The sequence below is a fragment of a genome, unplaced genomic scaffold, assembly GCF_019419815.1.
Source record: "Pyrus x bretschneideri cultivar Hongxiangsu unplaced genomic scaffold, Pyrus_bretschneideri_v1 Contig20, whole genome shotgun sequence".
NCBI lineage: Eukaryota > Viridiplantae > Streptophyta > Magnoliopsida > Rosales > Rosaceae > Pyrus > Pyrus x bretschneideri.
The window spans coordinates 2725992-2752230 of record NW_025999502.1 but is presented as its reverse complement, the minus strand read 5'-3'; the positions used below and the strand labels follow the sequence as shown (position 1 = coordinate 2752230).

General features: G+C 37.4%; 1 protein-coding gene across 4 annotated transcripts; it reads left to right on the top strand.

Moving 5' to 3' along the window:
* The first annotated feature begins 634 nt into the window (after positions 1-634).
* Positions 635-24579, top strand: LOC103948763 (small subunit processome component 20 homolog). 4 transcript variants are annotated; one of them, XM_048583844.1, is made up of 31 exons: positions 635-770; positions 883-1005; positions 1124-1281; positions 1401-1445; positions 1648-1726; positions 8213-8286; positions 8636-8742; positions 9260-9442; positions 10001-10204; positions 10486-10687; positions 10788-10862; positions 10948-11294; positions 11654-11846; positions 11965-12220; positions 12306-12645; positions 13337-13517; positions 13636-13776; positions 13868-14129; positions 14502-14978; positions 15837-16300; positions 17261-17397; positions 17483-17664; positions 17763-18149; positions 18490-18615; positions 18803-18868; positions 18988-20789; positions 20867-21146; positions 21790-22074; positions 22795-23316; positions 23510-23642; positions 24059-24579. In XM_048583844.1, exons 1-31 carry the CDS (start codon positions 702-704, stop codon positions 24325-24327), a joined length of 8169 nt encoding a protein of 2722 aa, XP_048439801.1. In that variant the 5' UTR covers positions 635-701; the 3' UTR covers positions 24328-24579. The 4 variants fall into 4 exon arrangements, with proteins under 4 accessions (XP_048439801.1, XP_048439800.1, XP_048439802.1 ...); XM_048583843.1 differs by lacking the exons at positions 635-770; positions 883-1005; positions 1124-1281; positions 1401-1445; positions 1648-1726 and adding exons at positions 6146-7173; positions 7286-7408; positions 7527-7684; positions 7804-7848; positions 8028-8106; XM_048583845.1 differs by lacking the exons at positions 635-770; positions 883-1005; positions 1124-1281; positions 1401-1445; positions 1648-1726 and adding exons at positions 6147-7173; positions 7286-7408; positions 7527-7684; positions 7804-7848; positions 8028-8106 and having other exon boundaries at positions 11968-12220.
* The last annotated feature ends 1660 nt before the right edge of the window (positions 24580-26239 follow it).

Genomic DNA, 26239 nt, shown 5'->3' with positions numbered 1-26239 from the left:
ATGTGTACTTTTAATGTTTTGTACGTAACTATTGTATAATTATGCTTCGAATCCCCTCACCACCATGGCACCCTCCTTCTCACCCCACCACCACCACCTCACCCTTATAGTCAGGCTTCAATGAGACCTATCTCCATAGTTCTGTGTTCGCATAAATCTCTCTCTCCCCCCTCTTTTTCTCTCTCTAAATTCTGTTTCTGCTACATTTTCTGTTTGACTAATAATAATGGGTGGGAATCAGTGATAGGCTGCGGCGACGAGGATTCCACAAGAGAGGAACAATGGCAGGTTGCGGCAGATTTGGGTTTTGATTGCGACTGATGTCATGCTAACGTCAACATGATGTTAGGTCAAACCCGGGCGCACGGTCGGGCGAGAAATTTTCTGATCGGGCAGTCCCGCAAACTGGGGCTCAGCAATCGCCCCACTTTTAGGTGTGGCCTGAAAATGAGTTTTGCAATTCTTGAGCCCAATTGCCCGACTTACATTTTGAAGCCGATCCAGTAAAAAATTAAAAACAAAAATTCAAAAAGCGACCTGCCCCGACCCAAAACCCAATAGCCTCCTTCTCGGGTTGTTATTCCAAAAGTCGAGGGTCGGTTTCACCAGCAGCGCTGCTGAACTCCAAGAAGAAGAGAGGCGAGCAGCCTCCCTGAACCAAAACCCTCCCCCTTCTTCTCCACCCGCTTTCTCAGTCCACCATGGCTACTCTCTCCCAAGCTCAGGCCGTCAAGTCCCTCAACAAATCCCCCGGACGCCGCCGTTTCGTTGTAAGCCCTCTTTCTCACGCCGCCGTTTGAAGCTTCCAGCTCTTTGTTCGTCTTATTTCATGCTTCAAATTATTTTTTTGGTAATTTTATTTGCTGGCTTTTGTATTTGCAGTTCAAGAATTTCTCTGAGAGACTTGATGATGTCGAAATCGATGTTTTCCGAAGCCTCGATAAAGTTAAGTCGGAGCCGCATGAGGGCTCTACTTTTTTCCGGGACTGCCTCATCGAATGGAGGGTAATTCTTCAAGTTTGCTTAAGATTTTTCTCCATATGTATATATGCGTGTATATGTATATGTATTTTTTTTCTTCTGGGTTTTTGGTTTCATGATTGTTTTGCTGATTCGGGTGTAGGAACTGAACACGGCTGAGGATTTCATCTCTTTCTATGAGCAAATGACGCCGTTGGTCCAAACGTTGCCTTTGATTCTGTTGCACAAGGAAACCATAATCTCAGAACTCGTTTCGAGATTACAGATGGATGCAAGGCTGTCGCTTGAGCCCATTCTCACGTATGTTAGCTTATTTGACGCCAACCCTTTTGAGATATTTGATTGTTTAGTTGGAATTTAATGTTTTCCGAGATTGGAGATTTTTGTTTTCTTTCTCAATAAGCTGTGTTCTTGGGCAGGTTAATCGCCGCTCTGTCGAGAGATCTCCTGGAGGACTTTATCCCGTGAGTTTCGTCATCCTTTAGAATGAATTTAACTTGTAGCTGCTTGTTGTTTGTTGTTTTTACTTCCTTAATTGGTATTGAATATTCAAGGCGACTTGCTCCAGTGTACTGTAGAATCCCATCATGCCCTTTTACTTTTGATGCATGTATTTATGGTCACTCTACGTGGTTTTTCTTCTTCTTCTTCTTCTTCTTCTTCCAGTTTCTTGCCGAGGATTGCTGATTCTCTAGTGTCTCTTCTAGAAAGTGGTGCAGATAGGGAGCCAGAGATCATTGAGCAGGTCCAATTTATTTTAAGGATTGTTATTTAATTTTAATTTTTATCATGCTACGGCGGAGCCGAGACTAGAATTTGACAAATAAAGTATGAAAAATCACACAATAGACACATACGAACCACACTTTCACATATTTTGTGTGGAACAAGTGGATGTATGAACAAATGGATGGGTATTTATAGTGTTTTGGGGGTGAAATTTGAGTTAAATAATTTTTTTTTTTAAATTATCACAACCTTTAGATTTTAATTTGGGTCGTTGGATCACTTTTTACCATTATATTTTAACTCATTTGATCACAGCTGTTGGATTACAAGTAAAAGTAAATTAACGTTTTTTATTTTTTGAAATATGACTGTTGATCAACTGACGATCATTGATTTTAGCTATGCAAAGCAGCTAATGGTGAGCGACGGGCCTGTCAGTGGTGGGCCCTTTGGTGCGTCGTTGTGCTGGGCAAAACATGGAACTTACTTGCAAAGGTGGCTCCTATTCGTTTTGGTCGTGGCCTAGATCTTGTTTTTTCATTTTTCATTTTTTTTTTCTTTTGCTCAGGCCAATTCTTTTGCCAAGGTCAAATGGCAAAGGCCTAAAAGTACTGGCCTTGGCCAGGGTTGAGTTGGTCTTAATATATCTCAATACATGATTATAAATATTGTTGAAATTATTGCTAACACTAAACATTTATTGATAAAAAAATCACCCATAAACAAAAGGAAAGTGAATAAGCTAATCAATTTTTTTAAATGTGGTTGCAAATCGAATGACGACTCCAACTACTTCAACGACATTTTTGCTTTTCCAATTCTTTAGAGCTTTGTTTATCTTTCACTTCTATAACAAAATGATTGTCTTTCACAAAGAAATATCAAATACAATTGACAAACATACTGTAATTTGACATGAAAATTTTGAATTATTGAGTGAATTCACCATTGAAGGCCTTAAGAGTTACCACTTTGAGTTTCTATGCATCCCTTGAACACTGCTCTTCAAATGTTTGACAGAATGTCTTAATGGACTATTGTGCAGTGCTTGCCTCCGCATGGTTTGTTGTATGCTTAATTGATATGTAATTTTATCTAATCGATGATTGATATACAATTATTTCTCGAAGAATTGCCGTTCGTATACTAAAGCTATTTTTTCATCATTTAAAATCTACTAATGCTAATGGTACATACAACTTGCCTTTTATAAGAGGGTTCTACACAATTATTCTGCAATTACATATTGTGTCTCCAAAATAATGTGGTGTCTCACTATCACAACTTCATAGAACTTGAAAAATTGGCCTTCATTGAATACAACTTTACCAAAAGACAGAACTATACCAATATCCAAAAATAAAAATTGATGAAGAGGCAACTAACAACCCTAAGAATTTTGCTACTCCACTCTACATAGAGGCTACCAATAATTATTTTTCAAATCATAAGAAACAATTGTTACAAATTCTTAAATCTCCAAGTGTAGCAGAGAGATTCAAGAGTACCTAAAACACAAGATTCCTTGTTTCAATTTTGGTGCAGTCGAACATTCATCATAGAACAAATTTGATGGCGTTGTCAACGACGTTCGCGCTAGTACCAAAATTGGAGGAACTATAATATTTATCTTCGAGTTTAAGGCAATCAACTTTCCAATGCCTTTCCTTGCGACAATAATTGCATGTATTGTTTCTGGTCTTAGATTTAGATCTCGAATTTCCTCTATTACTATTTAAACCATATTCTTTATCTTTGCCTCGTGCTACCAAAGTCTCAGAATGAGCATCATTCGAATTTCCAAATACTTTTTTCTTTAACTCTATTCTCCACACAAAGAGAATACTTTTAACATCGAGCTGATGCGGTGGTCAAGATATATTAACTACAACTGATAGAATAACTCGTTTTGACTTGAGTTTAGTTTGGCCACAAGATTTCCACAAAATTCGCATACCAAGGAGCTAAAGAACAACAAAATCTAAGATTGATCCTCATCATCAATTTTATTATCCATATCTTTCAAATTCATGATAATCTTATTGAGGGAGACAAGATAAAGATGGTTTCTGTAAAGAGAGAAGATAAAGTTTATAGATACAAAAAATTAAATTACTATATCACCTCCAACATCATACCATTTTTATTCATTTACTATAGTCATAATAGTTTATATAAAATTTAACAAACACTTCAATATTGTTTTTTTCGTTAAAAGCAGTTTTACAAAAAATATTTACCAAACACTCAATTGCTTTATTTTACATATGTTTATTCTTAACACACTAGTAGCAGTTTTTGTTAACAAACACAACAATACCAAACTAGCTTTATATGTTCGAGTGAGAGGGCTGTAAAAAAAATTCAAATGGTTGAGGTCATATTAGTAATAAACTAAATGAAGGCCACCAAAAGCATTCGTATATATACTGTTGGAAACTTGTGTTATGTGGGACTGCCAGTCCCACATCACCCAAACCCTTTTCATACTAAGTCTTTATAAGTGATTTCACTCACTTATAGTTTGAAATGAATTGGGCCAAAGCCATGGACCTTGGGCCTTAGACTTGGAGAGTTTGGGTGTATATATTAAATGTCAAAGATGGGCTTTGGGCCTTGGGGCTCTTGGGCTCGGATGGACGAAAAACACAAGTTACGTTTTTGATTTTTTGGATTCAGTTTTTTCTGAAAGGATAAAACTGACTGAACAGTTACGTTCAGTTTTTAACAGTTGCATTCGGTTTTCTTTTTAAAAAACTGATAAGCATGAATGGTTGGATAAGTTCACATTATGCCATTATATATATGGCAATAAAATCAGAAACTACAATTAAGTTTTTCCAAATTCATTCCTCCATATTTCGCTGAGAACCACACAACCAATTCGCTAAGAATCCAAGTTCGAGTGCAAGAACTTAGATTAGATAGTTGTATCCTGCAAGATAGACGTCCATCGAACTGCTGCACTGGCGTAGGGACGAATTTCTGTCTTAGGAGATTGCTTCTGCAAGCCTCTATCGTCAAAGAACAAGTCAGTGATTTGTGATTTTATATATAATTACACTAAGTGTTTATGTTTTAATATATTGTATTTGTTGTTGAGTTTTACCATTCGAAATAAAACTGTGCAAATTGTTGTATAATATATACTTAACATTTGATTGGTTCTAACATATACCCCATCTAGAAAGCTTGATATTTCACAATGTTAAAAGGAATATGGTTTTTATAACATTCATTCATTCTTACTGCATGCATGTGTACTTTTAATGTTTTCTACGTAACTATTGTATAATTATGCTTCGAATCCCCTCACCACCATGGCACCCTCCTCCTCACCCCACCACCACCACCACCACCACCTCACCCTCATAGTCAGGCTTCAATGAGACCTATCTCCATAGTTCTGTGTTCGCGTAAGTCTCTCTCTCCCCCCTCTTTTTCTCTCTCTAAATTCTGTTTCTGCTACATTTTCTGTTTGACTAATAATGATGGGTGGGAATCAATGATAGGCTGCGGCGACGAGGATTCCACAAGAGAGGAATAATGGCAGGTTGCGGAAGATTTGGGTTTTGATCGCGACTGACGTCATGCTAACGTCAACATGATGTTAGATCAAACTCGGGCTCAGGGTCGGGCGAGAAATTGTCTGATCGGGCAGTCCCGCAAACTGGGGCTCAGCAATCGCCCCACTTTTAGGTGTGGGCTGAAAGTGAGTTTTGCAATTCTTGAGCCCAATTTCCCGGCCTACATTTTGAAGCCGATCCAGTAAAAAATTAAAAACAAAAATTCAAAAACCGACCTGCCCCGACCCAAAACCAAATAGCCTCCTTCTCGGGTTGTTAAACCCCATTCCAAAAGTCGAAGGTCAGTTTCACCAGCAGCGCTGCTGAACTCCAAGAAGAAGAGAGGCGAGCAGCCTCCCCGAACCAAAACCCTCCCCCTTCTTCTCCACCTGCTTTCTCAGTCCACCATGGCCACCTACGATGAATGGACACAGACACGAACACGAGGATACGACACGGTACGACACGGGGATACATCAAATTTCTAAAAACTAAGACACGATACGGCATGGATACGGTAATTTATATAATACATATATATTTAAAATATATATTTTAAATAACAATAAAAAAAATAATTACTCAAAATTTAATTTATATTATTCAAACTCTTAAAAAGAAAGGATGGTAGTGGTGTAAATTCGGTGGGCTATGTAGTTTTGGGCTTTAGTCTCATTTAAACCCTAAAATAATAAAATAATAATAATAATGTGGTGTCGTTTTTTACTACATAAACAAACAAACGGCATATTGACCTAGCAGTCATCTTTTTTTTTTTTTTTTTTTTTTTTTTTTTTTTGGAAAAAAGGTAATTAAATTACCACAAGAAACAGACAAACTTACAACCTGTACAAACTAAGGTCCAAAAACAAAAGTACATATACAAACAAAAAGGACCAGCCCAGCAAACAAAACCTAAGCCCAACCCACAACGTGGGCCCAAAACAGAAACACCATAAGAACGCCGGAAGAACCAAGAATTCGACAGCCGCCGCCTCTGCAACAGTATTTCGAGATTCACCCAATTCCATGCCTCCAACCGCACGCCAACCCGACGATCAGAGCATCCAACCCCGAGCACCACCTTGTACGCAGCCACCACAGTAGAAATCAGGCAACCAGAAGAGGAATTCCGGCTACCAGAAGAAAGAAGCCCGTGGAGATCCACAAGCAACAGTGCCAACAGAGGCAGACATCGAGAAGGTGGTGGTGTTGAGTCACCCGAGCCTGTGCATGCACCGAAGCTCTACACACCATCTCAGAGAAGCGTGACTGAAGATTGGAGTGTGGATGACCGAGAAGGAGGGACGCCAGTAGGAGAAGACGAAAAGGGCAAAACGAAATAGAAAGCAGGGGGAAAACTCTGCCGAAGGAAGGAGGAGGGGACCAAAAAAGGAAGGACAGATGGGCTAACCAACCCCAGCCGAAGCTAGGGTCAGCGCCCCCTGATCTGCACTGAAATAAGGCCCTCAGACAAACGCTGAGAAAAACTCTCAAGCAGAGAGAAGGGCTCTCAGCAGTCATCTTCTTTGCGAAGCCTCCTCCACTAGATCGGGTCGTCTCCGTGCGACGCCTTCCTCCATCAAATTGCGTCATCTTCTTTGCGAGGTGTCCTTCCACCAGATTGCGTCATGGTGCAGATATCCGTATCTAGACAGTCGGATACCTGTATCTAAACCGTCGGATACCCGTATCCATCTGTCAAACGCCGTATCTGTTGATCCAGATACGTATCCAACGCGTATCCGACCGTACCAGAAGCGTATCGTGTCCATTTGCGTATCTGACACGCGATACGCGGCCGATGTGCCGTGTCTGTGCATCGTAGATGGCCACTCTCTCCCAAGCTCAGGCCGTCAAGTCCCTCAACAAATCCCCCGGACGCCGCCGTTTCGTTGTAAGCCCTCTTTCTCACGCCGCCGTTTGAAGCTTCCAGCTCTTTGTTCGTCTTATTTCATGCTTCAAATTATTTTTTTGGTAATTTTATTTGCTGGCTTTTGTATTTGCAGTTCAAGAATTTCTCTGAGAGACTTGATGATGTAGAAATCGATGTTTTCCGAAGCCTCGATAAAGTTAAGTCGGAGCCGCATGAGGGCTCTACTTTTTTCCGGGACTGCCTCATCGAATGGAGGGTAATTCTTCAAGTTTGCTTAAGATTTTTCTCCATATGTATATATGTGTGTATATGTATATGTATTTTTTTTCTTCTGGGTTTTTGGTTTCATGATTGTTTTGCTGATTCGGGTGTAGGAACTGAACACGGCTGAGGATTTCATCTCTTTCTATGAGCAAATGACGCCGTTGGTCCAAACGTTGCCTTTGATTCTGTTGCACAAGGAAACCATAATCTCAGAACTCGTTTCGAGATTACAGATGGATGCAAGGCTGTCGCTTGAGCCCATTCTCACGTATGTTAGCTTATTTGACGCCAACCCTTTTGAGATATTTGATTGTTTAGTTGGAATTTAATGTTTTCCGAGATTGGAGATTTTTGTTTTCTTTCTCAATAAGCTGTGTTCTTGGGCAGGTTAATCGCTGCTCTGTCAAGAGATCTCCTGGAGGACTTTATCCCGTGAGTTTTGTCATCCTTTAGAATGAATTTAACTTGTAGTTGCTTGTTGTTTGTTGCTTTTACTTCCTTAATTGGTATTGAATATTCAAGGCGACTTGCTCCAGTGTACTGTAGAATCCCATCATGCCCTTTTGCTTTTGATGCATGTATTTATGGTCACGTTCTTCTTCTTCTTCCAGTTTCTTGCCGAGGATTGCTGATTCTCTAGTGTCTCTTCTAGAAAGTGGTACAGATAGGGAGCCAGAGATCATTGAGCAGGTCCAATTTATTTTAAGGATTGTTATTTAATTTTAATTTTTATTAGGTTTACAGGTTGGCATTTTAATTTCGACATGAACTCATAGTGTACGGTGGTTTTGTGCAGATCTTTACATCTTGGTCATCTATTATGATGTACTTACAAAAATATCTTGTACAAAAGATTAAGCATATACTAAAGTAAGTTCCTGTATCACTTAGTTATTTTGATTATTACGTTGAAGCAAACCATGTGCATTTATTGTAGACAAAAATATGTCTATTTTAACTTTCAGAATTTGATGGTGAAAATATTTCTTTGAGAAATATCAGATTATTTGAAAAATATGTTAATCAGGCTTAGTTAGTGTTTTCTTTGAGTTTTGAAAATTTTGGTATTGAGTTCCCTTTGGTCCAATTTGTACGAATAAGTGATTGTTACATTGCAATTTCATGTGAGGATGCATTTTTACTCTCTTTCCTCTCATAATCTCAGTTCTTATGATATATATAAATATATGTATATAATATATATACATGCATTTTGCAGGGTTACTGTAAAATTGAGGTACTATCCAAAATATCACATCCAAAAATTTATGGCAGAAGCGGTCTCATTCTTGCTGAGAAATGCACCTTTTGAACAACTTAAAGAAGGTACAACCTTGCATATTTTATGTTTTCACTTTTAGCCTGTTGGATTTTTTTTTTGATGGGAAATGTAGGATTATCTCTATACAGGTCCCCTTGAAGCATGCTTTATAGCTTATTTATTTTGAATGATTGAGGGACCATTTTTTTTACTTCAAAACAATGCAATTCTATGTGTTTTAACTGACTCTTCATCTCATGTTTAATGTGGTGACAATTATCATCTAGATGTTTGTGTTTTTCCCATGATACAATCAAATTTGTGATATACTGTGATTAATGAATAATAATCTGTAGTTTCTAACTTGATATGCACTACATACATCTGATGGAAAACTGACTTCCTTTATGTCTTAATTAATATTTTATGATTCTAAGCACTTGTAGCTGGATATGTAATTTTAGTTTAGATAACAGTAAATTGTTGGCCATATTGCCGTATATTCTAGTGTTCTGTTGAAGACTTGAAGTAAGTTCCTTTAATGGGAATTGATAAATTTTTGTCCTCATTGAATTGGCACAGGTGTCAGAAAGATCATGTTTGAAGTTGTGAAGAAATCAACTGATACTAGAAAAGAGGGAGTCAGTAAATTACTGTATTTTGTCATGAGAGGAACCTCATCAAGGTTCCATTCTAGAGCTGAGAGAGTGTTGCATTTCCTGATGGACGACTTGATACTTTGCATTGGTGAACAATTCAACGAAGGCAAGTTTTTCTCTAAACAAAGGCTTTATGTACGTTTATTTTAGATGTCTTGAAAAATTGATTAGATATATTTTTGGATGTTATTGAATGTCTAGGGTAGCTGGATTTTAAAGCTCACTGATGTAGAGTTAGTGGAAAGCTTGTTCACTATGCTTTTACCTATTTTTATATCATATTGCTATTAATTATTGTTTATGGTAAAAGTGTATTTTTTGTTTCTATATTCACAGTTGATGCATGAATACTTTGTTGTCGGTCAAGGTTCATCTGATACTAATCCAAGACTACCCGAGTATGTTAGCAATTATGGCTTGCTAAAGTGTTATGTGAGAATGATTGTGTGGTTTAGGGGAAAAATGATGTTGGTAGTAAAATCTAAATTATATGTTTTTTTGGGTTTAATTGTTCATTTGTACATTGACTTTGTTGTTCTCTCTTCAATTTGTATGTTATGTGTAATGCAGCAGTATGTTTATAAAATATTATTGGACCATAAACTATATATTTGGGAGTTATATTGGTTTTGCTTGTCTTTGACCCTCTCTCTTTCTCCTGCAGGTTCAGAGACTGTTCTTGAAGTCTTAAAGTCTGCGTTAGAAAGTTTATGTGTGGATTTGGACTCCAAGGAATTGAACTTAATGTTCAATTGCTTATATCGGGAAATAACTGACTCTGTGATTAATGGAGGTGTTGAACGTTTAAGCCGCCTGTTGTCGTTGCTTGTTTCTACTGTGCAAGTTAAGAATGGCCAAAGGGTTTCTGGTGAGTGATAAGAATGTTTTTGTTTGCCTGAGTCCTTTATTTTACTGTCAAGCATTCCTTGCTCTTTAGTAATGATGTGTTTGTGTTTTAGGCTGTCGATTGTTTTCGTTAGTTGGTTTTCTGTTCCTTGTTGTGGCTGGGGTGTTTGGTCTGGTATGCTGGACCAGCCTCTCTGTTTGCTTTTTCCCTCTCCTAATATAATTCCCTTTAGCCAAAAAAAAAAAAAAAGAGAAGAAAGTAATGATGTGTTTGTCTGTTCTTTGTACTGCCACATTTGACAGATTACCAACAAATGATTGAAATTGTGGGGTTGGTCATGCCTAAGGGCATTCCAATGACAGAGGAGTCTTCATCTGATGTTGTTGATAAGCTTTTAGAGTTAATGCTCTGTATTCTTAGGGGACTGCACAATTTAAGTGATATGTCAACCATCTCTAGCTGTTCATTGCAGTGGGCTCCTGTATTTGATCTAAAGAACCCAAGGTACTGCCTCGAACAAAGTCTTTGGGTTTCTGGAGTTGCTTTTCTGTTTTTCTCTTTTTATTGGATTAGTTTGTTTGACATATGAAGCTTGGTGCTACAGCTTGTTGGGTTTTGTTCGAGAATTATTAAAAGAGGATGTTTGCATTGTAAATATCTTCAGAGCTAACATTTTAAGGTAAGATCGATATTTTAACTTTCTCTAGAGTGTTTCTGTATTATATCTATTATCTGGCTTTTAACATTTTTAATTGAATTTTCAGGGCGATGAATGATTTAATAGAAACTTCCCAGGAAGATGTTATTTATTTGTTACTCACCTTCTGTGAAAAACAGCAAACGGAAATCCAAAGCTTGACCTTCTTAGATGAAACACCTGAAAGAGTTTCAAGGATTCAAGATTTTCTGCGTGGGACTATCAACAACTGGGTTGGGGTTTTAAAGGGTATTGGAAATGGGGACTCATCATCCACAATAATTCTTGAAGTTGACTTGGCTCTGCTGTGGGGAACCATCAACTGCTTTCCCCAAGTAGTAGAATCTGAAAATGATTTATCCTTGTTAAAGGATTTAATAAATGCATATGATCAAATTCTGATGATTGAAGCTGGTACACTACCTCATCTTTTATTATTAGTTTGTTGCTTGATAATTCTTTGATGCCCTGTCCCTTTCTGTTTCAAGTGTAATATATATACATATATATATATATTATTTATATATCGTTTTTTTAAACTTGAGTAGAAGGAGAATCTGTGTTTAGATGGTGTATTAGAATGCACTGTTATTTTTATCAGTATTTTACTATTTTATTATTTTCACCGCATATTCTTTGTCTGAATGACTATGATGGTTTGATCTGTTGGTTTGGTTGAGTTAAGTATGTTTGTGATGTATTTAGGGAATGTTTACAGATATGCCTGGACCATTTCTAGCCCTTGACATTTTGTTCATGTGCTACTCTTGCAGACAATGTTGCAGGTTTTCCTAAGCACACTTGGGAGAGCCTAATTGGTGCTACCCTGAATTCCTATTACAAAATGATACGTGGTAAAAAATCTGAGCTTGACGAAACAAGCAGATTTTTGCATCTTGGAAAAAGACACAAATCATGTGCACAAGTGTTGGTTGCTGTTGCTGACTTTTTGGATTCGGTGTACGGGTATGACTATTTCCGTAATGTAGATTTTTCCCCTTTTTAAAAGTTAAGTATGGTATTGAGTTATAAATCAGTTCTGTATAAAATCATGCATTATATGACCTCTTGCTATTACAAATAGTAGGTCTATGATGGAAGGAGACACCGAGTCTAGAACATATCATCCAGAATTAAAAGCAGATATGGCTGTAGAGGCTTTAGACATATTTGCTGATAATTTATGCCAGTCAGACAGAGAGATTCGCGCTTCCACTCTTCGAATATTGTGCCACTTTGAAACTCTAAATTGCAATACTTTCACAGAGGATTACCCAGTTGCAAAGAAAATGAGAACTGAAGTTTCTCCAACTTGTCATGTGGATAAACACAGCTTAAATGTATGCTTCTCTTTCTTCATGCTATTCGTGTTGGAATCAATATTCTGTTTATGAACTTCCATATTGATTTCGCTTCAAATGTCAGGTTCTTGCTCTCCTTCTCTCCATTGAGTCAACTCCTCTTTCAATTTCTACCAGCAGGAAAGTTACTCTCTTGATTTCTAGAATACAGATGGCCCTCTCTGCTGGTAGAATAGCTGAAGCTTATCTGCCCCTTGTTTTGAATGGGATGATTGGTATCTTCCATAACCGGTTTAGTTACCTTTGGAATCCTGCATCAGAGTGCCTTGCAGTTCTGATTAGCCAAAACATTGGACTTGTGTGGGAAAATTTTGTTAGTTATTTTGAACAATGCCAATCGAGATTTCAAGCATCCTTCGATCAAATTGACAAAGTAAATTCTAGGACGACCAACAAGTCAATTGGTATGTAACAACTTGATATTTCCTATTATATTTTATATCCAGAATGAATATCCAGACTCTAATTATCCTATGGTCATTTAGTTATGTTTCTTAATTTTTGTGTGTTCCAGACAACCTTTATAAATTTAAGAAATTCTCATTGTCCAGGTAATTAAAAAAAATATGTCTGGAAGGTTTATGGTACTCATAAGCAGGTTGTGCAATATTGGTAATAAGTTGCTTCAGTTTTTCTCTGTTTTTCTTTTGTGACCAATATCCAACCTTTAAGTTTTCATTGTATTGGTTGGACATGATTCCTTTGTAATATTGCAAGGGTACATTTGGGATGTATGGTGTACAAACACACGAGAACCCTTTCTTTATAAGCTGGATTTCATGGAGCAGTTCTACCCATGGGTTTGACATTGTATTATCATAGGTAGACAGGAAGGATGAATTGTGTTTGGTGGCACTCGCCCTGTTCGGATGGGGAGAGCTGACTAGCCTTGCCGCTTAGGGGGTGTGTTGGAATATACATCCCCTAGGTATCTTTAAGCTGTTTATTGTGTAGAGTATAAACACATGGACACTCTTTAGTAACCCGGTTTTCAAGGATGACTTATACCCATCAGTTTATCATGTATATTCAACTCTGAATGGCAATCGAGTTGTTCTCTTGTATGCTCAGGTTTATCCTCTTTTTGTTTTGCAGGCCTGCTCGGACACTTTGATTTGTGTGTTAATTCCACATCTACTAGTACACCTTCTGCGGCCGTGTTATCTTCATTGCTCCAGTCTTTACAAAGAATTCCGACCCTAATTGAATCTAAGTCTCGCCAGATTTTACCTTTGTTTTTGAAGTTTGTGGGCTACAGTTGCGAAGACTTTAGAAGGTAATTCTTACTTGGATTTGTGTTTGTTAGTGAATACTTGCTCTTGGATATTGTGAACTTGAACAGGCTTTAGTCAAAATATTTTGTGTGCTCATTTGTCTTTATCTTGTAGCTGCAGCATCGGGTCTTTCAATGCAAGTGTTTGTAGAGGCAAAGAGTGGAAAGGTGTCCTTAAAGAATGGTTAAACCTGCTGAAACTGATGCACAACCTTAAGTCCTTCTATCAAAATCAGTTCCTTAAAGACGTTTTACAAATTAGGTTGGTACAAATTCCAGATATGTAGACTCTCCATTTGTCGTCCTTTGGTTCGCCTATTGGTTATTTATTTATATATTTTCCTGTTTGTCAGACTTTTAGATGAAAATGATGATGAAATACAAACAAAGGTTCTTGATTGTCTGTTCATATGGAAAGATGATTTCCTGCTTCCATACTGTCAACAATTGAAAAACCTAGCCAGCTTTCATAATTTGAGAGAGGAATTAACAACGTGGAGTTTATCCAGAGAGTCCAATCTAATTGAGGAACATCACAGAGCTTACCTGGTGCCTATAGTTATCCGTCTTCTGATGCCCAAAGTCCGCAAGTTGAAGAAACATGCTAATCAGAAGGTATGTTTGAACTTTCAATATGATTTATTCTTAATCATTCTGGACCTGTAGTTCTCAACATTGTCTGTAGATTGCTTGCATGTATATTTTCATATAGTTATAGTTTTTAAATGTAGGATTCCTCTATAAAATAGAGGATATCCATAGAAGGGGCTTTGTGTGGACTGGTATTATGTATGATATAACAATTCCGAAAGCTCCATATTTCTTTTGTCAATTCTATGTAGTTGGAGTGTGAATATTTCCAGCAGATCAATGCACGTGTGCGAGTTTGTATGTGCTGCATCATTGTATTTCTTTTTTCATTTGCATCATTGTTGCAGTTTATATTACCATGTATGACTTGCTTTCTTTCTTTATTGTTTGTGTCAGCATTCAGGAGTAAATCATCGGAAGTCAGTTCTTGGTTTCATATCTCAAGTTGATGTTGAAGAACTTCCTCTTTTCTTTGCATTGTTGGTAAAGCCTTTGCAAATTGTTCCAATGGGAAGTGATGGTGCTGCAAACTGGTTTTGGACTTTGCCAAATGTTTCTCTGGCCGAATTTCAGGCATCGCATTTCTTAAAATATTTCACTGTTAGCAGTATATCAGCCCTGTCTTGGAAGAAAAGATCTGGTTTTCTGCATGTGATCGAAGATATCATTGGAGTTTTTGATATATTGCGTGTTGGTCCCTTTCTTGATTTTCTTATGGGATGTGTTGCCCGGTTATTAGAAAGCTGCAGTTTAAGTATTGAGGTGGCAAAGGCCAAAGAGGCGGGGAAGGCCAAGGGATCTTCATTGGAAAATAATCTGGATGTGAACCGTACTTTGCTTGGAAAAGATAGTGCAGTGGAGACTAATGTTTCGGTAATACTTCATGTGTCCATCTATTTTCAGATAAAACAAAGCTATAGTTTATGAATTATGATTTGTGTCAGGTCGTGCAGATGATGTCCACTATCTTGATACTACTACAATTTTATTTTATTTTATTTTGTGACACAATATTGTCCAATGATGCACAAACTGGTATTACTTTACTGGATGCCAAGTCTTGAGTGGAATGTTTACTGTGTTGTATAGTTAATAGATATATGCTTCCATTATTTTAGTCTGAAACCACAGAAAATTACTCAATGTTATTAAAATTGTATATATGCCTAATACTCATACCATGTTTGTGACAAGATAATATTTTTTTATTAGTATGTTCTTCAGGGCTGTAACTAAAGTGATCTGATATTTGTCATAATGAGGCTCAAGCGTTTTGACTTCCAAAATTCCAGTTATGCTGAGATGCTGTTTGCGGTTTTGTTAAATTTCATATCATATACAGAATTCTATCTATATTCGATTTTATCAACAAATTGTAGAGTGAAAAAGTACTGCCTTGCGAACACTTATAACACTTCTAAGAGCATTTTGGTTGGTTCATATTTGTCCTTTTGTAGTCCTTGCTTTTTCTGTAGTGTTTGTACGTACATGCATGTGCTTAGATTTGATCAAAACACGAAAGAAACATCTTTTGTTACCACAATGTACTAGTTTTTCTTATGGCAAGATATATGTAAAATTTTTTTGCTGGTTGCCTTCTTGGTTTTGTTCCATTTTCCAGGAAGTTAATTTTATGTTACTTGGCACATGAAACTTACTTTTGTTTTCTTTCTGCAAATTGAGTCAACAAATTTATTGCAATTTACTGAGAAATTTATGGTCTATCTGCAGATCTCCCCAGCTTTGGGGCAGCTTAGGGATCTCAGGTCTTTATGCCTGAAAATTATCTCCTTCGTTCTCAACAAGTATGAAGATCATGATTTTAGTAGTGAGTTCTGGGACCTATTCTTTGTGTCAGTCAAGCCTTTAATTGATCGTTTCAAGCAGGAAGGATCTAGCGGCCAGAAACCTAGTTCGCTCTTCTCTTGTTTTCTTGCGCTGTCTAGAAGCCAAAAACTTGTACCACTACTTTGCAGGGAACAAAAACTTGTTCCTGATATACTCTCAATTCTAACGGTCACATCAACATCTGAAGCTATTGTATCTTGTGTTCTCAAGTTTGTTGATAACCTGTTGACTCTTGATCACGAGTGGGGTGATGAAGATAGTGCTGTGAAAGGAGTTATACTCCCAAACCTTGAAGCACTCATCGATAACCTGCATTGTCTTTTTCAAAGTAATAATGCTGCCAAGAGGTAATATGGTTCATTTTATGTGTACATGGAAAAACACACACACACACACATACATACGAAAGTATAAAACAGACTTGCCGCCTTCTTGATGTGCTTGCAATGACGCATTTTCTCTGTTGCTTGTGCGAATCCATTTTCTAAAGTCACCTTAGTTTGGAACTAGGACGGATGCTAGTTCATAGGCAGCTGATTTGCTATTTTTTTATTGATGCTTATATCATCTTAAGAGTTATGACCCTTATCACATTGACTCTATAGGTATTTTTGCTTCAGAAATCAGAATTCAGTTAAGATGATTAAAATCAACATGGAAACTTGAATGACATTGTTCGGTTGTTAAATGCCTAAGAAATATATTGTGGGTTGAGTACAGACAGTGAGACCCATTGTAAGGTGTGCCCAAAACTTTTTACATATCAAATATGCATAATACCTTTGGGATGCTCTCTTGTCATAATCAAAAGGTTCTATCTTTTCAAATGGTTTGTTGCACTTTTGTTGACTGGACTTGGGATCCTTGTCTGAAGCAGGCATATTTACTGTCTTGCTGCCTAGTTGATGCTGAGTTGGCTACCACCATGTATTATCTATTAGTACTAAAATGAAGTTAGATAAACGATAGTAGCATTTCCCAGTCTTCATTTGGAATATTTGTTTAACTTTCACGAGATAAACTCAGTTGATTATCTCTTGCTGTTAAGTGTGATTGTGTCCTTGATCTTATAATTTAGAATACGTTTGTGGCCTAGTCAGTGCTTCAAGTTGATTCAAATCGTCTCCCTTTTTAAAGATCCCATATAGTATTTAGGAATTGATAGCCTTGCCCCTATTTGGATTTCTGCATTACCCTTGTACCTCATCTTTCATTTACATTCTGCACTGGTCATTTTCCAGTTGAATTTTGTGGAAAGGAAAGGATGTCATCTGATATGTTGTCTCCATCACTTACTATTGTGCCAGGAAATTATATAAACACCCAGGAGAGACAAAGAAAAGAATTTTTCAGTTCTTACCTAAGTATATAGAACATGCTTTGCCAGCCAGGAAATTTTTGGATATCTTGCTTCCGGTTTTAGCGAATGGAGCTCAGAATTCAGGTAGTACTATCTTGGAAATCTCAGCTTTTGTACTTAGTGAAAATTTTCCACCTGCAAAACTTAAAATCTTCTATTTATCTTGCAGATTTCTGTTTTGAAGCAGTGCAAGTAATTCGTGATATGGTTCCAATACTGGGGAATGCGATTACAAATAAAATTCTTAATGCAGTATCTCCACTACTTACTTCTACTGATCTAGATAAACGTGTTTTTATTTGTGATCTTCTTGAGGCTGTTGCTAGAGCAGACCCTTCTGTTCAATTTGTGGTATCGTGTGGCCCTTTTTCTCTTTTAGTAGTATTGCATTGGCTTTGTTATTTTTTTATGTTGTCCTTATTTTCTCGTAACTCTTCAAACAAATGCAGGCAAAACTGTTACAGGACTTGAATGCAACCTCTGTTACTGAACTGGGTAGCCTTGATTATGACAAAGTTGTCAATGCTTATGAAAAGATCAGTGTTGATATCTTCTATACAGTCCCAGAGGATCATGCATTAGTCATTTTGTCTCATTGTGTCTATGACATGTCGTCTGAAGAATTAATCTTGAGGCACAGTGCTTACAATTCATTGCGCTCATTTGTTGAATTTGCTGCCCTAATTCTTGGCCAAGTAGACCACTGTGAAATGCCTGACAAGATGTCAGCATCTGATGATCATTGTTGGACCAGAGCGTGCATTCAGAGAATAACAAACAAGTTTCTTTTGAAGCATATGGGCAATGCTTTGAAGAGAGGAACTTCTGTCAGAAAGGTATTAAGTTGTTCTTGTGTTCCTTCAGGTCTGACGGTATATAAATGGCAACGAAACACAACGTCAAATCTGCACTATCACACAATCTTGTAAATACACTAACAGAATCTGCATATACCTGCTTATGCACATGCATCTCTAACTACAGCTAAGCAGAGAGTCGCTGCCAATGGAATCTTTAAGAAATCTTACAAAATGTGTTCAAATTTCATAGAAATGCCCAATTACTGGCAAAAAATGGGGTGAAAAAAGCAAAAGAAAGGAATAATGATTTATTGCAACTCCAAGCTACATGGCTTAATAAATTTCACACTATTTATGGTTATTTGGTGTGTTTCAGGAATGGGTTGATTTACTAAGACAAATGGTGAAAAATCTACCAGAAGTGGCAAATCTGGGTTCATTGAAGGATCTTTGTGATGATGATGCTGAAATAGATTTTTTCAACAATATCGTTCACCTACAGGTTGAGTTTTTTATTATATCTACTATGGCTCTTTCTGGGTCATCTTTTTAAACAGAAATTACTGTTAAAAGTGATCTTTACTTGCAATATTCTTTTTGTAAACCAATCGTTGATCATTTCAGAGAAAGCAATTGTTCGGAAAAGGAGTGACAAAATTGTTCTCACATATTTACTTTTGCTTCTGCAGAAACATAGGAGAGCAAGGGCATTGACACGCTTTAGGAATGTTATCAGTACCAGCTACATGCCAGAGGTCTCTCTCTTCCTCTCCCTCTTTTTTTCTTCTCAAAATAGAATTTCTCGATTTGTTTCACTTCTCATAATTTTTTTCAACTCAGTCCCTAAAGTCTACTCTCCTGATCTCTCTCCCAGGGCATCACAAAGAAAGTGTTTGTACCCCTTTTTTTCAATATGTTGTTGGAGGAGCATGAAGGAAAAGGAGAACATGTCAAAAATATGTGCATAGAGGCCCTTGCTTCGATTTCGAGTCACATGGAATGGAATTCATACTACTCGTTGTTGATGAGATGCTTTAATGAGATGAACAAGAATCCTAATAAAGAAAAGCTCCTTCTGCGGCTAATCTGTTCCATCTTGGACAAGTTTCACTTTTCAGATGCCAAAGACTCCTTGGACAATGATTCCAACACAGGGACCACTGATACTGGGTCTACAATCTTGCGTAAGTGTAGCAATTCTGTTTCGGTAAATGAAATACAGACTTGCCTTCAAAAAGTCGTGCTGCCTAAGATACAAAAGTTACTGAGTGATTCTGAAAAGGTCAATGCTAACATCAGTCTTGCTACACTAAGAGTATTAAGGTTGCTTCCTGGAGATGTAATGGACTCACAGCTGCCTAGCATTGTTCATCGAGTTTCAAATTTTTTGAAGAATCGATTGGAAAGCATCCGTGATGAAGCTAGGTCCGCTTTGGCTGCTTGTTTGAAGGAGTTGGGGCTGGAATACTTGCATTTTATAGTCAAGGTTTTGCGAGCTACCTTGAAACGGGGATATGAGTTACATGTGCTGGGATACACACTAAACTTTATTTTGTCGAAGTTTCTTGTTACTCCAATTAGTGGAAAATTGGACTACTGTTTGGAAGATCTCCTTTGTATTGTAACGAATGATGTTCTTGGAGATGTTGCTGAGGAAAAAGATGTTGAAAAGATTGCTTCCAAGATGAAAGAAACTAAGAAACAGAAGTCTTTTGAAACCCTGAAATTGATTTCTCAAAGCATAACATTCAAAAGCCACGCGTTGAAGCTTCTGTCACCTGTTACAGCTCAATTCGAGAAACATTTGACACCAAAAACCAAGACAAAATTGGAAAGTATGTTAACTCACATAGGTGCTGGTATTGAATGCAATCCAACTGTTGACCAGACAGACCTATTTATATTCGTACATGGCCTGATCGAAGATGGAATAAAAGAAGAAAATGGTCAGAGTGAGAATTTGTTTATTACATGGGTAAATGGACGTCGGCGAAATTTTATGAGTGGAAAAGATATTTCCTCGTGGGGTGTCTCAGGTGGTAAATCAGTATGTTCTCATCTTATTTCAGTTTTTGCTCTTGGGATATTTCTGAAACGCATAAAGAATGTGAAATTGGGAAAAGCTGATGAACAAATGTTGTCGATGTTGGATCCTTTTGTCGTACTGTTAGGGAAGTGCTTGAAATCCAAGTATGAAGATGTTGTATCTGCATCACTTAGATGCCTCACCCGACTGGTCAGGTTGCCTTTACCTGCCATCGAATCTCAGGCAGATAGTATTAAAGCCGCGCTGTTTGGTATTGCTGGAAGTACGGGTAATACTGGAGGTTCTCAAATGGAGTCATGCCTGAGGTTGTTAACAGAACTTCTGCGCGGCACCAAAGTCACTCTTTCCTCCGATCAGCTACATCTGCTAATTCAGCTTCCATTGTTTGTTGATCTTGAAAGCAATCCCTCGTTTGTTGCTCTTTCACTTCTAAAGGCAATTGTTAACCGCAGGCTAGTTGTTCCTGAGATATATGATCTTGTAACAAGAGTTGCAAATTTGATGGTAACAAGTCAAGTAGAACCAATTCGTCACAAGTGTAGCAAGATTTTATTGCAATTCTTACTTGAATATCGTCTCTCTACAAAACGTTTGCAACAACATTTGGATTTTCTGCTGTCAAATCTGAGGTGAGTGCCTAATAGTGACTTGGAAGACTGTCTTTCCTTATTTTTGTGTTTTGATGATGGCTTGACTCTTGTTGCAGGTATGAGCATTCAAGTGGAAGGAAAACTGTGCTTGAGATGCTCCACACAATTATTGTTAAATTTCCACAAAACGTTGTAGATGAGCAGTCACAGACCTTTTTTGTCCATTTGGTGATTTGCTTGGCTAATGATCAAGATAATGAAGTTCGTTCCTTGGCTGGAGTTGCTATAAAATGTCTCATTGGCTATATAAGCTCACATTCATTTCGTTCCATTCTTGAGTACAGCCTATCTTGGTATTTGGGTGGGAAGCAGCAATTATGGAGCGCTGCAGCACAGGCAAAGTTTTCACATTAACTTCTCAAATTTAAAGTTATTTAGTCTTCTCATTTGAATGCTATGATTTCTTGCTCTTCTTCTGTGAACTGTCTTGTCATATTAATTCCCCGCCAATTGTAGAGAACAATTAGTTTATTGAATTAATTACCGCAGAATAGGTATATGCAATGGTGTTATCTAGAATAGAAACCTTGAAACACTATTGTTTCAGATATATTTCTCTAGCAAGATTTCAGTATGTTAATGTTACTAAAACTTTTATAAGAAAGTGGTTGGTGTGTGGGGGGAACCTAACTGATACAATATGCCCAATTCTCTGTCCTATACCCCAAAGCTCGCTTAAACTTTTCCTTCTGGAATTTGTTGAGTAAGAAAAGAACGTAGAAATGACCGTCAATTTGATTGAGGTTTTGTATGAAGCTGCATGTGTTTTGCTGAGGTAAGGGACTCGTTACTGTGTACAAAAATTTGGTCTGCATCGTCCTTATATCTGTCTGTGCTATCTCATGTTATAGTGTCAAACGTTATAATCCTATAGTCGAGGAGATTGTCATAGTTGTATTCCCAATCCTGATATTAGTAAGTCTACTTTTGGTGGGGTGTGCCGCATTGCTCTTGCTTAATGCCCTTGTGTATTTGGCAGGTTTTGGGACTTCTGGTTGAAGTCATGGATAAAGAATTTCAGAAGCATGTCAATAAATTATTGCCAGTTGAAGACATGGAGGAAGAATTTCTTAAGCATATCAACAGAATATTGGCAGCGACTAAGAGTATCTTACTGTCTGCCATTGATAGAGTCACTGATGAGCAACTAGACTTTTCTAATGAAACTAGCATTCCTTTGTGGAAGGAGGCATATTATTCGTTAGTTATGCTGGAGAAAATGCTGCATCAGTTTCGTAGTTTATGCTTTGATAGGGATCTTGAGGTATGTTATTAGACAAACATCATAAACATTTCATTTTTTTTTTCCCCTAAATATTTCATATGGTATAGTTGTATGTGATACACTGTTGCACAAGGTTCTTGCATGTTATTTTTTGTTTTCTTTTTTAGTTAGAAAGGGGGGCGGTGGAAGGTGATCTGTGAATTGATAAGTTTCATTTCCATGTTTTCGACTTTACATAAAGAAAGCAAGATTCACTTAAGTTTCATTTCTAGAAAGAGATTCTATAGTGGGAGCATTCATAATCCTATTACTTTTAGTTTCTAGATGTAGGAGAAATCTTGGACTGTCTATGCTGCCTGTGGATCTTGTCAGTGTCACTTAGAAATCTAAGAATCTAGTTAGTTCGAAAGAAAGAAAAAATAAAATCCTACATAATCTCTCATACATATATAACCATCTCAGAATACGGTTTTGATGTCTACGGATATTTTTTACCATGAAAATGTTAATTTTCTGTCATATTCCATGTGATTAATGTTGGTGGTATCTAATATGGTTTATCAAAAGTTCCTCAAACAAAGTGCAAATTCATATTATGGTAATCAGAAACAGGAGGGTTCAAGTTTGTCAAACATACTATCATTCATTGTAAATTATCATAAAAGATGCTAATGGTAGATAAATCTTAACTTATTCTCTGGACATTGAAGTTGTTGTAATCTTTTTCTCTCACAAGTCCATTCTTTTTCAAAAATTTAGGATATATGGGCAGCAATTTGTGAATTACTTCTGCATCCACACATGTGGTTACGCTGCATTTCCAGTCGCCTTGTAGCTTTGTACTTTGATGCTGCCAAAGCCGCCTCTAAAGACGATGGAAAACCATTAGGAATTTACTATCTTATTAGACCAAGTAGACTTTTCATGATAGCTGCGTCTCTCTGCTGCCAAATGAAGACACAACTCAATGATGATGCTGCCAGCAATCTGATTACTGAAAATCTTGCGTTCAGTGTTTGTCATGTGCATTCATTGATTGGACAAACAGAGTGTGCTGATCCACATCAATTCTGGTCCAACCTTGAACAGCATGAGCAAGCCCATTTTCTTCGAGCTTTTGAGTTGCTCGATGCTAGAAAAGGAAGGAGCATGTTTTTATCCCTTACCTCTGGTATATGCGACCCAAATGATGAAAGCGCCTCTAAGAATATCCGATACTTGCTCGTCTCTAACCTGCTCAAAAAAATGGGCAAGACTGCCCTTCAAATGGAGGCGATTCAGGTTTGTACAAAAGGACTGATTTCCTAAAATTTTTGGTGATATTTGGGAATGTTTATTAGCATAGGCATACCAAGCATTTTTTATTTGTCTATATTTTCTACAACAGCTATTACTAAGGTTAATATTGTCATTCGCCTGTGTTTTCTGTTCCCATCAATTTTTTTATATTGTAATTGTGATTTGTTCTATGCAGATGAAAATTGTCTTTGATAGTTTTCAAAAAGTTTCATCCTATTTAAGTGAGGAAGACTGCCGGCTTTATGCCTATGAAATCTTGCTGCCGTTGTATAAAGTTTGCGAAGGATTTTCTGGGAGAGTGATTCATGGTGAGTTTTTTTGTCTCATGCTATTTCCCAATGCCCAGTTTTGTTGCATATGAGTAGAAAGTTGCTCCTGCATATCCCAAAAGCTATTGGCTCCGTTGCCTCAGTAAATAGCTTGCACTCGTGCTCTTTGCATGTCATATCTGCGATGGTCATTTCCCCTATACCACTTGCTAAAATTTATCTTCATTTACCTTTGGAAAACACAAAATGTTGATTGGCCCAATCTTAACATTGAAAATATTCTGTGACCTAAACCAAATTACCCCATTGTTTCAAGTAGTTTTCTGGTCGAATCCTCGAGGGGTTTAGTGTCATGGAAACCTGAAGTTAGTTTCGTTTACGGCATATTGGCTGAATCCCATGTTCCTATTGTTTTTCAATTGCTATCTGACCAGTTGCTTTCCTTTGTGTACCAGAAAATACGAAGCAGTTAGCACAAGAAGTTACTGACAGCATACGAAAGAAACTAGGCACCCAAAAGTTTGTACTAGTTTACGGTGACATCAGGAAGAATCTCAAGGCGAAAAGGGATAAGAGGAAAAACGAAGAAAAGCGCCTGGCTGTCGTTGATCCCATGCGGAATGCTAAGAGGAAACTGAGGATAGCAGAGAAGCATCGGGCTAACAAGAAAAGGAAAATAATGTCGATGAAAATGGGGAGGTGGACACATTCGAAGCCAAAGTAAATGTTGCAAAAAACCGATGCACTTCTTGGACGAGCACGTAGGCGGTCCCAACTCCGGTGACTCTGTCGGCTTCGGTGGTTAGGCGGTTACGGTATTAACAGTTTTGCTTAAGGTAGATTTCATGAGAAATGTTGAGAGGCTTGGTGGCACTTATTTTTGTTTCCTTTTTCCCTCGTTATTTTTTGTCAAGTCAGAACTTGATGTAAATAACATTTTAAGATGAGGAGACATGATGAACTGGCAGTATTTATAGTTTTCAGTTTTTACTTTTTATTACAAATAGTTCTTGAAAGTGCCGTCGCAAGTCTAATAATATAACGTCAGGTGATTTATGAAGTAAATCATTATTTATTTAAAAAAAAATCTAATTTTATGAAAAAATTAGGAAAAGAATAGTAACAAATAAAATAGTTATTTTTGTTTTTGAACGAACAAGTAAGAATATCCGTGCTCTGCTTCGTTGCGGTTTTGAAATTGTAACCACAATTTAACACACTCATTTCTAAAAAATTCATAAATCAATCAAAGCAAGTGAATCAATATGCTAAAATAAGTCTTTTAGTTTGCATCTAGATTCTATTGAATTGACATAATGTCAACAGTTATTCAAATTCAGTAACTTTAGAATATAAGAATACTAAATTCAATGCCCATTGCTTACCATGAGTATAGAGGGATTTGAAAGACGACGAACAACGTTTGAGTCTGGATAAAATTAAAAAAAAACCCTCAAAATCTGAGAAGTTACAACAACAAAGAACTCCAATAATTACATATTTTTAAGTCTCCAAGAAAGTTGAAGCCCCATTACAAGCAGAAGCCTCATTCATAGAAAATATGCTCAAGGTTAAGCAGTTGGTTCATTCTCAATCCACAGCCAGTCAGCTTTTGCAAATTCAATCCAAGAAGCCCAATGATGCTCTAGCCCAAAACCTCATTACAGACTTTCCAGTCTCCAAGAAAGTTGAAGGCCCTTTACAAGCATAAGCCTCATTCACAGAAAATATGCTCAAGGTTAAGCAGTTGGTTCATTCTCAATCCACAGCCAGTCAACTTCAGCAAATTCAATCCAAGAAGCTCAATGACGCTTTAGCCCAAGATCTCATTACAGACTTTCCAGATTTTGCCACATTTTTCCCGCTCAAACGTCCTCATCAGCCAAACTCATCAAAAAATCTTGGTCACATCATGTAGCGTCTAGCTTCACTCACTACTTTGCGCCCACGCAAAGAAAAGCTGCAATTAATTAATTCCCAAAATATCTCAAAAATGAATATTTTTAGTTTTCTCTTTGGGACCACTATGGCCTGAGATATTCGTTTTTGAACAGCCAGTCAGATTCAGCAAATTCAATCCAAGAAGCCCAATGACGCTCTAGCCCAAGACCTCATTACAGACTTTCCAGATTTTGCCACATTTTTCCCGCTCAAACGTCCTCATCAGCCAAACTCATCAATGAATCTTGGTCACATCATGTAGCGTCTAGTTTCACTCACTACTTTGCGCCCACACAAAGAAAAGTTGCAATTAATTAATTCCCAAAATATCTCAAAAACGAATATTTTTAGTTATCTTAGTGCCCATGCAAAGAAAAGCTTTTTTTAGTTATCTTAGTGCCCACGTAAAGAAAAGCTGCAATTAATTAATTCCCAAAATATCTCAAAAACGAATATTTTTAGTTTTCTCTTTGGGACCAATATGGCCTAAGAGATTCGTTTTTGAGCAGCCAGTCAGAATTTAGCAAATTCAATTCAAGAAGCCCAATGACGCTCTAGCCCAAGACCTTAATACAGACTTTCCAGATTTTGCCACATTTTTCCCGCTCAAACGTCCTCATCAGCCAAACTCATCAACAAATCTTGGTCACATCATGTAGCGTCTAGCTTCACTCACTACTTTGCGCCCACGCAAA

Coding starts and splice junctions, on each gene's coding strand:
- LOC103948763 (XM_048583844.1), top strand. CDS start 702: ATGGCTACTCTCTCCCAAGCTCAGGCCGTCAAGTCCCTCAACAAATCC. Junction 10,688..10,787: donor TTTGATCTAAAGAACCCAAG/GTACTGCCTCGA, acceptor TTGGTGCTACAG/CTTGTTGGGTTTTGTTCGAG. Junction 18,869..18,987: donor GTACCAGCTACATGCCAGAG/GTCTCTCTCTTC, acceptor TCTCTCTCCCAG/GGCATCACAAAGAAAGTGTT.